This window comes from Perna viridis, chromosome 2, assembly GCF_037379345.1.
Source record: "Perna viridis isolate PV_CMFRI_1.1 ecotype Kerala chromosome 2, ASM3737934v1, whole genome shotgun sequence".
Lineage (NCBI taxonomy): Eukaryota > Metazoa > Mollusca > Bivalvia > Mytilida > Mytilidae > Perna > Perna viridis.
The window spans coordinates 69,205,666-69,221,369 of NC_142446.1; the positions used below are offsets into that span (position 1 = coordinate 69,205,666).

Below are 15,704 nucleotides of genomic sequence, written 5' to 3' on the forward strand. Positions count from 1 at the left end.
AACCCAAACGTACGCATATACTACTTACAAATGTACATATAGCAAACAATATGACGTATTTAAACCAGAAAATAAACATTGGAATCATGGAATTAATATGATTTTCGATGTCTGTTTCAAAGGTAAGAATGAAAGGCAATGTAATTAAAATTAGATCTTAATTGCTCCCCTTTTTTCTATGTCACATGAAGTCATGCGACAAAGGAAAAAGGGGAGCAATTAAAATCTAATCTGAATTAGATTGTGATGAAATGAAGCCATGTGGCATGTTTATCACATTTAGTAGTTGATCTTGATATATCAAAAAGAGGAATATCTGGTAAATATTAGGTATTTATGTGTAGCCAAACAAACGTTTAGAGCATAAAGAATCCCCGCTTATGACATTGCTGATGAAAATTTTCCTAAATATGTTAAAAACGATTTAATTACATTTTTATTGCCCCATTCTCAAATTTTCAATCATTATCATTGTGGCTGACCTGTGATTTAAATACCCTATATTACACCCTAGACCTATATTGCATACTGTACAAAGGTATATCACACCCCTAAACCTATATGGCATACTGTATATCACACCCTTAGACCTACATGTATATCGCATACCCTATATCACACGGCTGGACTATATCGCACCCTTAGTCATACAAAATGTACACATCATATACTGCATATCACTCCCCTAGATCTACATATATATGGCATATCATATACCACACCCCTAGACCTATATAGCATACCATGTATCACACCCCTAAACCTATATTGCATACCTTATATCACTCCCTACACAAAACACACTTGAAGTATAATTAAAATGTATGTTTTGATGAACATGACATGCTAAAATCTGTATCTGATGGGGTATCAATCCTCGACCTATATCACCCCGCGATCAATAGCCCTACGTGGGTTGACATAGGAGTCTTGTGTTGATACTGCATGTGATACAGATTTTGGCATGTAATATTCAGTATGGAATGTACATGTGTATTATATCCATATACATGTAAGTCATAATTGATTATCAATATGGTTCTTTTTAGTGCATTGTCAAGATATACATTTAGAATGCAGATCTTAAAGTTAGATACAGGATTTTCATGACACATGAATGACACAGTCAATTCGATTAGAAATTTTATGTCCATGAAAGTGGATCAGAAATATGATGGATATCAAGGCACCCAAAGTAGACATTACCTAAGAGCTGATTTTTAGGGACATTCATACATGTACAATATATTAGGTAAGTGAAGGTATACATAAGTTTGTTCATATACTTCCAATGTACACAATGATTTAAAATTTTCAGAACTGGTGATAGGTCTACTGTAAACATTGCTAGTGTAGAACAGTTGTCATATATGTAGCAAAATTTGCAGTTACATTTGTTAGTCTGGGATAAGGAAATTTTTACTAAAAAATTCAAAAAAATACATGTGCATGTACTCTATGGTTACTGGCATATGCAGTACAGTATTAAGTAAAGATTTCATACATGACATTGTGATATTTGTAATATAATAATACATGTATCAAATTTGTTATTTACTTTACAGTGTGACATTAATTGCTCATAAATAAATCAACATGCAGGGATGGATCCAGATATTTCGAAATGGGGGGTCCAGACATCATTATAAATCATCAGGTAACTAGAAACCATACATGGGAGAAGCCCTAAAGCAATATTAGTAAACTTTCCAGTTTCTGTATTTAGAAGTTTTGTCTAGTACATGAAATGGCTTTAATTTATTGTTTTGAACTCACCACTTCAAACTACTTAAATGATCTTCCTGGTTATGAGGGGATGTTGTTTTAACAATGACCACCTGTCAGTCAGGTGAAAAGTAACCTATTCTACTCTTATTTATGTTACTTGTTATTAACAGTTATTGAAACAAAGATGTGCTCATGAAGTACACTGTACTACATTTTTGTAAAGTTTGTTATGTTTTATTTAAGATAAATTTGAATTTTAGAGAAAGAAGTATTTATTTTTTCTTAATTAAGACAGTTGATAGAGATAGTTTAAGACTAACATTTCAGGACACTAAAATTCAAATATTTATTTATTGTATTAACTTTTTATAATGTAGGACAGAAATTATAATGCTACAGAAATACAGTTTGCAAAATTTCAATCAACCAGTACTGACTAGGTGGCTTAAAAACCAGTAAAAACCTGGGACAATGATAACCACCCAACCTCTATTTTGCCTACTATATTGCTTTGCCTCGGGCCAATACAAGTGATCTCAACCCAATACGACTGTACTTGGACATAATACAGGATTAATATGAAAATAACCATTTAATAACCCTATAATATTACATATCGGTGAAACAATCATGCAGAAAAAAATGAAAGAAATACACATACATTATTGAAGGCAGACAGATATAAAACACTCTGCTTAAGCGCAATAATGATTCATCATAAAAAGTGGTACTCATGGGGTATGGGTTCACTAGTAACCTTTTTGTTTTGGAAAGTAGAAAAGATTGATTTATATTCAAAGTGTATTTGTTATAAAGAAAGACAAAGTATTTCCTGTATTCACTACATCTCTTTGTCCTTGACCTTCCATCTTGATTGGAATCTTAAATGGCTAAAATATATGAGGTACAACCAAAGTTTTTTTTTCAGTTTAAAGATTTTTAAACTACATAGTAGTTTCGATAAAAAGAGTTTGTATCCTTGTTTGAATTGGAAAATTCCTCGAGAAAGGTAATTATTTATTGTAAAAAAGTGTATAGTTTTGACATTTTCAACTCAGGGCCTAATCTAGACAACAATGGTAAGGACAAGCTTTAATAAATTCCGTTTGAAAACTAACAATATTGACATATTTGTTCTTTTAATCTATTACAAATCACTTTCAAACAAAGCACAAGCAAGGAAAAGTTTTTTATTGCTCATTTCTCCCTTTAGATTAGGTCCGTGGTCAACCTAGCTTCCCTAGTCCACAGGATTCATTTCTACTTCATGCATCTCCAACCCGAAATTTCAACGTGTGGATTTTTTCTTACTTTGAAAATTCATAAGTGGAGATCATATTTTGGAAGAAATCCTGGTTTAGGTGTAAAGTGTCAAGAAATTGAGGACATAAACGTACACAGCCAGAAATACCAAAAACAATAAAAGAAAAGAAGATCCATAAATGCATTAATAAACAAGCAGTATTGATATGCATTTCATTAAAACAGATGGTTCTCTTTAAAATGACTAAGTTTTTTATGATTTTTTTAGCTTACAATTTGGTTACATGAATATTTATGAGGTCTTCCTTGACTCAGTGCATCAGCACTTTGATTTATCTCAAGTACTTGATTCATATTCTTGCGCCGTTTTTCTTTTTCGTTGCGTAATATTATAATTGCAATCTTATCTTGTACATTTGAATTAGAACACTAAATACACAACCATGGCCGAACGATTTGAAAATTGACAAATTATGTCATACTAAAAACGAAACAGCACATCTAAACACGGTAAGAACATTTGAATCTCCGTCTTAAAACTAATTTACTGAAAATAGGTTTCAAAATGGCAGCCATATACTTGACTTAAGATTTTTCATAAATGACCTAAGTAAAAATAACATTTTTGAGAAATACGTGTAAATGTGCAGTCCTTTTGCTTGAAAAAAATATCAATAATTCTTCTTGTATTTTTTTTTATAAAAGGTCATGTATATTAAGTGAGAATTATTTAAAATCCAGTTTTTAATTTTACTTTCACTTCAGACCGAATCAAGTCAAAACAGGATGCAGTTCATTTATTTCCTTTTCAATAGATTTTGAATGGATATGAAATTGTAGGTAAAAATACTTTCTCTTTTTCCTTTTGTTAAGAGTTGGAACTGATAGCAAACTACCAACAGTAAATACAATATGTACAATTTAGCCAAAATAAGTACCAACTACGTTTATTTCAACCTATTTACCATATTGTGTATATGGTGACTCTCAGAAACAACTAGCCTTAACTTTTTGTTTGAGAGACATTCAGTGACTTTGAAATAGAGGTATGGGTGTGAATGAAAATAAGAAAAAAAAAACTTACAGTACTTATAAAAGATATCTTATACCAAACACATTGATAGAATACAAACTAGTCACCAACAACAAATTAAAAAAAAACATTCATTTTCATATCATTTAAGTTGAACATATTTGTATGTTGTTTCATTTTTAGCAATGTTTTGTCTAGTAAAATTTTGTATTGGAGACAATACAAAACTGCAGCATGGTTGCTTCATTTATACTTGTTGTTTAATATGAATAATACAGACATGCAATGACAAAGATGAATACAATAAATTAAGAACAAACCTTAAAGACAGCAATGAAGTAAAAACAATGGAAGGATATTAAATAAAACATAAACATTTTAGGACAACTAAATCACTTTTTGATCTATAAAATGGTGGAGTGAGGTAATTGGTAGGGAGCCAGCCAGCTAACCGAATAGTTACTACCTGATAAATATGCAAGAAGACTCGATGACAAGTATGGCATCAATTTGGGTTAAGACACGCCACTCAAAGCTTAGTTTAAGAAAGCAAACATCATACCATTAATGCACCTGGTACACGATCGAACAAAAAAGAGCAAGAACTACCACTACACCCTATTCTGTACTTGAGAGCATGAGTATAAAATAACAAATAAGTTTAGACAATATATTAGAATTGGGCTCTGAATAAAACTAAACAGCAAACGAGACATTCAGATATAGAGTTTGCAAGTATTTTTTTTTTGGTCTACATATTTTAATCTGAGAAAGAACAAGTAATACCGGATGTGTGAAAATGAGGAGAAATCCTTGAACAAGACAACAAATTATACAAAAAAAAAACAAAAACCATAACGCACGAGGAACAAAACTTACATCAAACATAGGAAAACGAACGACACGAGTGCCACTGAAAACGGGATGAACTCCGGAAGGGTGAGCAAAACCTGCTTCTTGCATTAATTACATGGAGTACATTTCTTTATTTCTCTTGCAGAATGCTTATTGGGGAATTGTTAAAACCGTTGAAGGCGTGAGATCTATCTGTCCGATTAACAAGCATGAGTACCGTAGAAGAACTGAAGTTTTTAAGACTTATTCTATTGTCATATGATACATCTCTGAATGTTATAAGAGGATTTACAGAGATAAAAGTGCTGAGCAAGCATCATGGAAAATTATCAGAATTCTTTGAACATAATATGCATGATATTTACCACCTGTGGAAAAATTACACGCCTTGTTGTAAATGTGGGGGAGACATCATAAAGAAAAAATCCCAAGTTCTCGGTTATGCACAAATAGAAAGTGTTTTTGATTTAAACGGAACAGAGGTAAAGGAGCATATAAAATGGAATAACGCCAGTAAATCAAAGACTGAATGCTTGTGTAAGGTTTCAGTAAAGCCAAGGGTAAAACTTGAAAACATGGATATTACTTTAATTCACATTTTGCTTAAAAACTTTGCACAACTGGAAGAAGATGAAAAAATGTGGCTCAAAACAATTAAAGAAAAAAGAAATAAATTGTCTCATGTAACCAGCACAACGCATTTTGATGAAGGCAAACTAGATAGATGGTGGACAAGGCTAGAAAGCTCAATATTAGGATTAGCATCAAAATTCCCGATTTCATCATACGAATCTGCAATAAAAAAGAACATAGATCTGCTGAAAACAAAGCAGTTTTCGGCAGATGAAGTGAAAGCCGTTGTCAATGAAATCGAAGAGCACACTGGCAAAGTAAGTATAACTATGAATAGTGGTATCAATAATAAACAAAAACTGACTGGTTTTACACAGTAGCAAGATATTTCATCAATTTTCGTTCCAATGGCATTTTGGAGAAGGATTAATTCAGTCCTGCTTTTTAATTTGTTTGTACTTTCTTTCTTATCAATAGATTGTATCGCTAATTTGATCATTAGTTGCGACTTACTTTGTATGTGAATGAAGGGCTAAAAAATACCGAACTGATAAAATGTAGGCAGTAGCAAGAATGAATTGTCAAAATGAAAGTCTGTATAAAAAATGACAATATTAAAGTAAAAAAAGCGGAAAGTTGGAAACCAACGCAATGGTCCTGACTTGGTACGGGCATTTCGAAATGAAAGGTGGGTTCAACCAGGTTTTATAGCATTAAACCTCCCGCTTCCATTACGGTTTATTTTTGAGGTATATTTCAACACAAATGGACAGCATAAATTGCCCCCAGTCAATGTACCTATAGAGTGATCTGAAAAGTGGGGGAAGGTATTTTCAGTTGAATTCCACTTACTCATTTTACTAATTTGATAATTTTACAAACCGTAGACATAATTCTTATTGGTATGTTTGTCATGAATGTGACTGTCTGTAATCTTTAGTTTGTATAAAAGGTTGAAAATTTTCGTTCTACTTTTTTTCTCTTTTTCTGCATGTTTCTGTACTTAAATCGTGAGGAATTTCTTCATAGGTAATAAACAGTTTGAAAGAACACGCAGAGAAACAAACAGACGAAATACTTCAAAAACAAGTCGAGTACAAATGTAGCATTCAAGAGTCTGTATCTGAGGCAACAGAAAAGATACTCGGTAATCAACAACAACAAATATCAGATCTGAAAAGTCAAATGGCCGACATGTCCTGCGGAATCAACAAAATACTGAAGCATTTAACAAAAGAAGAGCAAAGTGAAGTCAAAGAGTTCCAGAAACTTAGTTTGGAAAGCATGAAAGAGGAGGTTACAACGGCAATTCATGAAGGAAAAGGTGTGTTGTTCACTCTTACGGTGATTAAAACCGGTGTAGCCTTGATAGAAAGAAGAATTCTTTATAAATAATTCAGGACCCACATAAGACATAATAATTTGGTATTCTTAGGGAATTTAATCCTAGTTTGATAGAACGTTCTTGGTAGTTGTCCAGTTTACTACCAAATTTTTTAAAGGAAGTTCATCAAGTGAAGGATAACCAAATCTTTCCCTTGAAGTTAATTATAGTACTTGCTGTTACAAAATGTTTTTTTTTTTTAATTTCTATTTATACAGAGAGATTTCTGCTGGTAATAGACAACATAGTAGTAATGGTAGCATGCTGTAAGATGCAAAGTGCTTTACAAGATGATAATGGTAAGTTGTAGACTAAAATGATTATAAGACATTGCAAAACTATAGAATTGAAAGCCAAATTCCGTTCGTATGCAATACATCATCTACATAAAAAAATACAAAATAGTTTGTCGTTACAGAGTCAGTTCCTTAATTATTGACGTCTTTCACAATGTTCTATTAAATAAACTCTCAAACTAAACGTGCATGTAATATTGTTATTCTGATTAGGGTTACCATCGCGAAAGACACGTATTTAGACTCATGAAACTTAGTTATGGATCCCAACAGACATGCCGAAAAGGTCTTTGTAAAGAATTTGTAAATTACATTACCCCTCCCTGTCTCCTTTGAGCATATTCATTAATGATTGTCGACTTTAATGATTCTTGCTATGTGTATTTTCTCAAATAGGATGATTTAAGTAATTGATTGATTGATATAAATTTTTGTAAAACTACATCGAAAAGAGCCAAGCAATTACCATACAAAAACATCAGAGCGCAGTTAAACATATCACGATCGAAAGCATACATGTGCGATACAAAACAATTATCATGATACTTTCTGATCCAGGAACTAGTATATCAAGTTTTCCAGAACAAATCTCATTCTATAATTTGAGTTGTACATAACCTTGAAAATCACCCTAGTTCTAACATTAAAGTACCAAAAGACATGCAGCGTTTCTTAAGTGAAACATTTATGTTCACTTTCCACTTTTTCAAGACCTTGAATAATTTAGGTATCTACACGAAATTTGCAGGTGATAATGAAAAACTAGACTTTGCTGGGGCATTAGAAGGACCTTCGGGAAGTTTGTCGAAGAGCAATAACCAAATAGAGACGCGTGAAGATGGTACTATATTTTATATCTATGGATGTTAATTTAGTTTTCGATACAGACTCTACTAAAAAAAATGCTTTGACAAAACGTTTTTAGTTGGTTTTTTTTTTCATTATAAATCATTATAATAAATCAATATATTACAGGTTAAACCTGCCTCAGATTTATCTCTGCGTTAAATTAGACATTTCTATTTATCCACAATCCATCCTAAACAATACAACTAAAACTATTTGTAACAGAAGTGTTTCGATCTGTATATAACACTTGTATTCTTTTATACTGTAAATACAGAGCAATATTTTTTCGATCAGTGTGCAAGGTAGAGTGGAAGGTGGTTACCCCTGGCACTTGGGACGTTGAAAAAATAGCTGAGACAATGAACCAACTCGCAGCTCTTTTGAATGAAACAATAAAAATAAGATTTGTAAGAACCGGCTCCTTGATTTTGTCCACTACAGTCCCATGCAACATAATGAAAGACAGGAACCAGTTTCATACAGCAGTCCACTCCCTCTTCGTAAAAATTGTTGAAGTCTGCGACTTGGATGTTGAGAAACCAAATACCATTAAAGCGTTCTTGAGCGTTGAATACCCTATTGGTAATTTTATCTTAGTATGTTGTCATAAAAAATGTTAAAATTCCCCAAAACATTAAATTCTTTTGGTTTATTTAATTGTTATCGCTCAAAGAATCACGGTTTCAAAATACAAGTACAAAGGGCCAAAATTAGTAGTTCAGTTAAGTTGTTTATACCAATATTGCATTTTCTTGCAAAGAAAATAATGTTTAACCTTTTACCTTAGGTTCTTATTATAATTATAACACAGAAAAAAAAATCAAAATGTGTATGGAAACTTGTTTACATCATATATTGCACGAAACTGTTTTCTTCACAGTTCAAAAGACGACCAAAACCCTTGTTATACATACTACAGTTCCAACAAGAATTTTTAAAGACAGGGATTTGCTACTGGCTACTAGCGAGTCGTTCCTAACAAGAATGTTTCAAAAATGTAGAATCGATACTGAGCAGTACGAACTTGTTAAAATCGGTATGGATGTGAAGGATATTCCGCATTCGAGTAAAAAAATAACAGGATCGAAAAGCACTGTTTCGATTACAGGTAAATCAACTGAACGTTTACTTTATTTGGCTACCTTTTTTACGAGTATTTAACCAAATGACATACCGTTCATCTCAAATATTTGAAAGTGCAGACTACAAGCTATTTATTTGGCGCTTATTAAAAAGCAGAAAATGCGTGCAGTATACATGTTTATATAAATACACCTAATCCAGAAAGAGAATGTAACAGTTGCTTAACACAATAATAACTCTGTTACTTCCAGGTTCGTGCACAACATGCCTTTAGGTTATTTGTAGTATTTTTTTCTGGCTTCCTGACCTTTACGAAAAGGAGGATATTTTTATTTTTATAGGTTTATATGTTAACAATTGCATACATGTATTTGGGTATGTCTTAATTTTTCAATCATTTATCTAATGGACCTACATGTAAGGAGGAATTTGAGTGTGTTTTCACCATAGATTTAATATCAGTTCCACAACTACCACAAGAACAAAAAGTGAAATAAATAGGTGAAAAGTTGAGCAGAAATTATAATGTCGTATCCTAAAATGGCTTATGATTAGATCTGTAGATAGTTATTATGTCCACTTCATAAGACATCCTATGTATGTAACAAGAACGTTCCGGAACATAGACGTTTTTGCTTCATTTTTTTCGACGCTGATGAATGTTTAGTGAAAAACAATTATTAAGATCATTGTGGTCGATAGAGTCAGAGACCTATACTTTCAGGTCTATGATAGAGTATATGATGTTATGAAGATTTTAGTTCAAAACTAGTAACGCAATTTATTTCGTGAGATGAAAAACAAATTCCATCAACAGCTGTTTATGAAAACAAAAATAAGTTCTGACTATAATGACAGATATGTGCATTTGTTCTCTTTCATGTTTATGGTTTTGCTATAGTCGTCACATTTCGGTACAATCTTTTTGATTAGCTTTAAATTTAAAATTTAACTCTGATTTTAAGAGACTAATTATTAAACAAATAGCGTTGTATGTGTGGTAATGCTACTATACGTTTAAAACCATCATTCATACGCGGTTTCATTTCAGAACCCACAAAGACAGAAGCAAAAGAAATAAACCTGCATGGTGCCCAGTCTGCGTGAGTGTCTATTGAGTATATCTATGCACCAAATACATAAAAATACAGATCTTAATATCTACTTCTGAGATGCGTTACTAGTGGCATTATATTGTCAAGGAGAAAAAAAAATAAACCTGAGTCTGCTTCATTTCTTTTCAAATTCTTTACTGTTTTTAAGATATGTTTGTCTGTTTATATAACTTTGATTTTTTAACTTTTTGATTTTCAGCCTGACAGCGAAGCAAAAGGAATCAAAAGAAAAACATTTATTTGCAAGTAAAGACGAAGTTCCGTGGAAATTTAGATTTGGATTCAAAAGGTTGATATCCTTGAAGGACAAGGCACCAAATGATTTGGTTATGACATTTGATAGATACAAAGAAGCTTTCAGTAAAGCTCTAAATGAAAAAGATATGAGAACGAACAAAGAAACGGTCACCCTTTTACTTAGGTGTTTATCTAAATGTTGCGAATGTGAATCACTTACAGAGCAAACAAAGGAGGTATTCTCTGTTTTGGAGAAATCGGCATTCTTGAATGAACACGCCGTGCAGTTTATTGAAGACATGGCTACCAAAAACGTTAAACAATCACTGAAAGATGAGTACAAAAACTCAGTTCGAGATTTGCTCAAAGTTCTTTTGAAGTTGCGTTCACTGGTTCCTAAGTCTAGAATAGTTGTCATGGGTATCTATAGTTTCATAGATACACCCATAAATGTAATGAGATCAGAGACAGATTTGATAAACGATGAAATCTGGGAACTATTTCTACAGCTTCAGCAAGGGAAACAGCAAATAAATCAAGAGAGTAATCGAAAAAGCACGGGAAAAAATGAGACCGGGGTTGTGAATTTTCGTGAGTTTCCGACCTTTCCAACAACTGAAGAAATTCAAGCAGCCATATCTCCGCAGATATTGCCAAACAAAGTTTCGGGTGGTTATACAGATCTAGACCATTACCTAGATGTTCAGTACAAACTTTTACGAGAGGACTTCGTAGCTCCGCTTAGAGAGAGCATCAGAGATTACATAGAAGCTACCAACTCGGCTACACCTTTGAAAAGAAGTTACAATTTCACCATGTACTATGATGTGCAAGTAATTAGTCCAATTTGCAACTACCATGGTTTATGCAGGCGGTTGAGTTTTAACTGCAAGGAAATGAACAAAATAAGATGGGAATCGAGCAAACGCTTAATATATGGGTCACTTGTATGTTTGTCACATGACAACTTTCAAACAGTTTGGTTTGCAACTGTTACGGAGCGAGATCTGAAAAATATTCGAAAAGGACTAGTAGATGTAAAGTTTGAAAAGGAATACGATGAAGTCTCTAGTATTTCTCCAGACACTATTTTTGTTATGGCGGAAACGACCGCATATTTTGAAGCATATAAACATGTCATGCTTGGTATGCAAAAGATCAAATCTGGGGATTTGCCGTTCGAAAGGCACATTGTACATGGTACACAGATCGTCAATGAACCATTGTATATCAAAAGAAACACTGGTGTCAAATACGACCTTCGTCCGCTTGTAGACGAAGATGTCCGCCTTAGTGATCCCTCTTTAGATGAATATGAACAATATAAATTCAGCAAAGTGTCCACTGAAGCTAGGAGTGTTGAAATCACGAAGACCGAAGCTTGGCCATCGGCAGAATTGCTTCATTTGGACGAGTCCCAGCTCAAGGCGTTACGAAATGCGTTGACAAAAGAGTTCGCCTTGATACAAGGCCCACCAGGGACTGGAAAAACATATTTAGGAGTGAAAATAATAAAAACACTTCTTCACAATAGACACGTCTGGAATAGGAATATAACGACAGAAATAGAAGAAAAACGACCCATTCTCGTCATTTGTTACACGAATCATGCCCTTGATCAGTTTTTAGAGGAAATAGTAAAATGCTACAGCGGCGATGTATTGCGTCTTGGAAACAGAAGCTCTAATGACGCAATGAAACCCCTTAGCATAAATAACAAAAGAATGACCATGCGGCTAGAAAAAAGTGTTCCTCTTGAGGTCCATTCTAGTAAAATGGATATCAAACATAACTTATGCCTTATAATGGAAAAAGTAAACACCATCTCTTTGGGGATTGAAAGAGCTAAGCGGGATATTTTACACGAAGATACTTTACATGAGGCAATGGGAACATTTTATTCCAAGTTGATAAGTGGATACGAAGCCATCTTGCTTGATATGTATGGAACAAGTCAAAAAAAGAGAAACCGTAAAAACTTCTGTGTTATGCTAGAATGGCTTGGGTTCGGAAAGATATTGGGATTTGAAAGTACTGATGAATCTGAAAACAGAACTGTGGGTCAAGGCCATGAACGTGTCGAATTAGAGGGCGTTTTATCTATCTCGACGCATGAAAGCGTTAATAGTAACTACATCAACGTTCTAGATGAAAATGATGCTGATATTGCTGAGCGGTTCTATGCCACAAATGAAATATTTGAAGACGATGATGACGAAAAGAATTACAGAGAAAGGTTAAATGATAGTGAGATTTCACTAAGCAGTTTTCCAGTCGCACTTGATTTATCTAATATCGAAAATTTCCAGAAAGAAACATTAGTTGAAACATTCCTCCCGCAAAAACCGATTCAGAAAGCGGGCAAATGGAAAAAGAAAATAAGAAAAAAATTGCTTTCCAGTGATCGAATGACTATAAATGAAGTAGAAAATATAACAGATGTTTGGGATATATTACCTGATGAAAGATGGCGTTTGTATCGTTATTGGTTGGATTTATTGTGCAGTAAACTTGAAGAATCAATTCGAGAGAAAGAAATAGAATTTGACAAGACCTGTAGAAAATATCATGAAATTTTAATGCAGGAGGATAAAGCTATAATGAAAAATTCTACCATCATTGGTCTTACAACTACTTGTGCAGCTAGATATCAAAGCGTATTACAAGAAATTGGGCCAAAAATCATCATCGTCGAAGAAGCAGCAGAGGTCCTAGAGGGTCATATCATTTCATCCCTTAGTCGGAATTGCGAACACCTGATTTTAATAGGAGATCACAAACAGCTTAAGCCGAAACCTACAGTTTACAAGCTTGGCAAGGACTACAATCTTAATCTTTCTCTTTTTGAAAGAATGGCAAATAACGATGTTGAATTACATTGCCTTGTTGTTCAACACAGAATGAACCCAACAATTTCGGAGATTATGCGGATAATTTATCCTAACTTAGAAGATCATGATATGGTCAAACACCAAGACCCTGTAAGGGGTATATCAGAAAATGTATATTTTATTGACCATTCAGAACCCGAATCTTATGAGAAAGATCTACGCAGTCGTTCAAATCAATACGAAGCTGACTATTTAGTTCGATTGTGCAGGTACTTTTTGACACAAGGATATAGACAGAGTCAGATAACTGTACTAACCACTTATTCTGGTCAGTTGTTCGCACTTAAATACAAAATGCCGAAGTCTGAATTTAATGGAGTTCGTGTAACTGTTGTTGACAATTATCAAGGAGAAGAAAATGATATTGTGCTTCTTTCTCTGGTTCGCAGTAACGAAGATGGAAATATTGGTTTTCTTCAAGAAGACAATCGGACATGCGTTGCACTATCTCGAGCGAGGAAAGGTCTCTATGTCATTGGGAACTTTAACATGCTTGCAGATAAAAGCGATTTATGGCGCAAAATCGTAGATCATGCGAAGAAAAATCATATTTTGGGAAGTAAATTACATTTGGTATGTCCTTATCACAAAGATTCGACGTATTTGGTGGAACACCTTTCCGACTTCGATCGGCTGATAGATGTTCGTTGCAAACGGAAATGTGGGTATCTCTTGCCTTGTGGGCACACTTGTCCTAATCCATGTCATCTGGAAGATGTGCAGCATAAAAACTTGGTGTGTAATGCCCCTTGCTTAAAGAATTGTGCCATGGGACACAAATGTGAAAAGAAGTGTAACGAAAAATGTGGAAGATGTGAGGTACAAATTGAAAAACTGCATCCAAATTGTGGGCATCGACAGATTTTGCCCTGTTATTTAGATAAAAAAGATTCAAAATATTCCGAGCAATGTAACCGCTTGTCTGAATCCGTTGGATCTTGTGGACATGTGATCAAGCATCCATGTCATCTTAAAGAAAATAGTAAGGAAAGTCAAAGATTGTGTTCAGAACCTTGTAATATTACTTTAAAATGTGGGCATGTATGCCAAGGAACATGTGGCGAATGTAGGCTAGGACGAATTCATCGTAGATGTTCTAATATCTGTAACAGAACTCTTTTATGTGGACACGAGTGTACAGAGGTATGCAACATTTGCAGTTCATGTAATCAAAAGTGTCAGAACGAATGCGCACATAAAACATGTCCAGACATTTGTGCAGTAGATTGTATTCCGTGTGTTGAAATCTGCACATGGCAATGTCAGCATTACACATGTACCGAAATTTGCAGCTCTCCTTGTAACAGGCCCAGGTGTGATGAACCCTGCAGAAAAGTAAGAACCGAATGCGGCCATGTCTGTAGCGGTTTATGTGGAGAACCCTGTCCAGATGTATGCATCAGTTGTTTGCCTTTAAGTGAACTCATTTTAACGAATTCCAAACCAAACCGAGGGATGCGCTTTGTACAGTTGGAGGATTGCCCTCATATTATCGAAGTCAATTATTTGAATGGATTGATGGATGACACCCAGAATGGCAAAATTGGTTTGAAATCCTGTCCGTCTTGTAAAACGCCTATTCGTCGGACAAGGAGATATGGTCGTTCTATCAAGGAAACTTTGCATCACATTGAAATAATTAAACAACGTATACTTGGCAGCAAGTCATCGATATACTCACTCGAAAAAACGATTCGACATGAGTTATCCACCATGGAAAAGGGTAATGCCGAAAAAATTACGCAAAATTTTGAAACTTTAACCATTGAGTTCAAAGATGAAGAAACACTCAGAACGATATCAGTACAGATAGAGTTAATAAAATCTCTCCAAGCTTTAAGAGATGAGATGGGAGCAAGTTCAATTACGTTTCCACAGTACAGAGAACTCTTCGAACAAAGGATTGAAGAAATTGGAATTTTGATTACATTTATAAGCCAATCCCGTCGCTACTTCACACAACAGGAGATAGATGATATAAGTACAGAGAACTGTCGCCTAAGGTTGTCTTGTGAGATAGTGAACTATAGAGTCAAGACTGATGATAAGTCTCCGCAGAACCCGTTTCCTTCTGAATTGGATATTAAGCTTCATAAAGCAGTGGGGTATTTGGCTGATGGGAAAAGACTCTCTGAACAAAGAGCAAAAGACATTATAAAAACGTTGGATGATTTTGCCAAGTTCTTTCGTGTTAGAAGTCGTGGTTCGTGGAAAGATGATGACTGTGTGCGCCTTTCACCCAGTAGGAACCTGTCCTCTGCAGATTGGTTTTTGTGCATCGCTGGTGAGTTGTATGTAAACGGCAAATAACAAATAAAAACCAAATAAATACTCTGACGAATCATCACAAAGCTGTTACTTTATAATCACTTACATTTTTTGTATTTGGCTTACACA

At 34.2% G+C, this 15,704-nt stretch overlaps 1 protein-coding gene across 7 annotated transcripts in view; it reads left to right on the top strand.

The window, feature by feature from the left end:
- Positions 1 to 15,704, top strand: part of LOC148626693 (NFX1-type zinc finger-containing protein 1-like) — an 18,748-nt gene continuing 3,044 nt past the window's right edge. For 2 of the 7 annotated variants that reach the window (XM_088570884.1, XM_088570877.1), the window contains exons 1-10: positions 3,321 to 3,501; positions 4,407 to 4,521; positions 5,025 to 5,769; positions 6,482 to 6,776; positions 7,055 to 7,135; positions 7,881 to 7,973; positions 8,276 to 8,563; positions 8,862 to 9,089; positions 10,116 to 10,167; positions 10,379 to 15,591. In XM_088570884.1, the coding sequence (XP_088427010.1) occupies positions 5,089 to 5,769; positions 6,482 to 6,776; positions 7,055 to 7,135; positions 7,881 to 7,973; positions 8,276 to 8,563; positions 8,862 to 9,089; positions 10,116 to 10,167; positions 10,379 to 15,591 (6,931 nt within the window). In that variant the 5' untranslated portion in view covers positions 3,321 to 3,501; positions 4,407 to 4,521; positions 5,025 to 5,088. Of the gene's footprint in view, positions 123 to 1,049; positions 1,253 to 2,656; positions 2,738 to 3,320; positions 3,502 to 3,756; positions 3,832 to 4,406; positions 4,522 to 5,024; positions 5,770 to 6,481; positions 6,777 to 7,054; positions 7,136 to 7,880; positions 7,974 to 8,275; positions 8,564 to 8,861; positions 9,090 to 10,115; positions 10,168 to 10,378; positions 15,592 to 15,704 lie in introns of those variants that run through there. The other 5 variants (XM_088570882.1, XM_088570878.1, XM_088570880.1 and 2 more) reach the window with 5 other exon arrangements.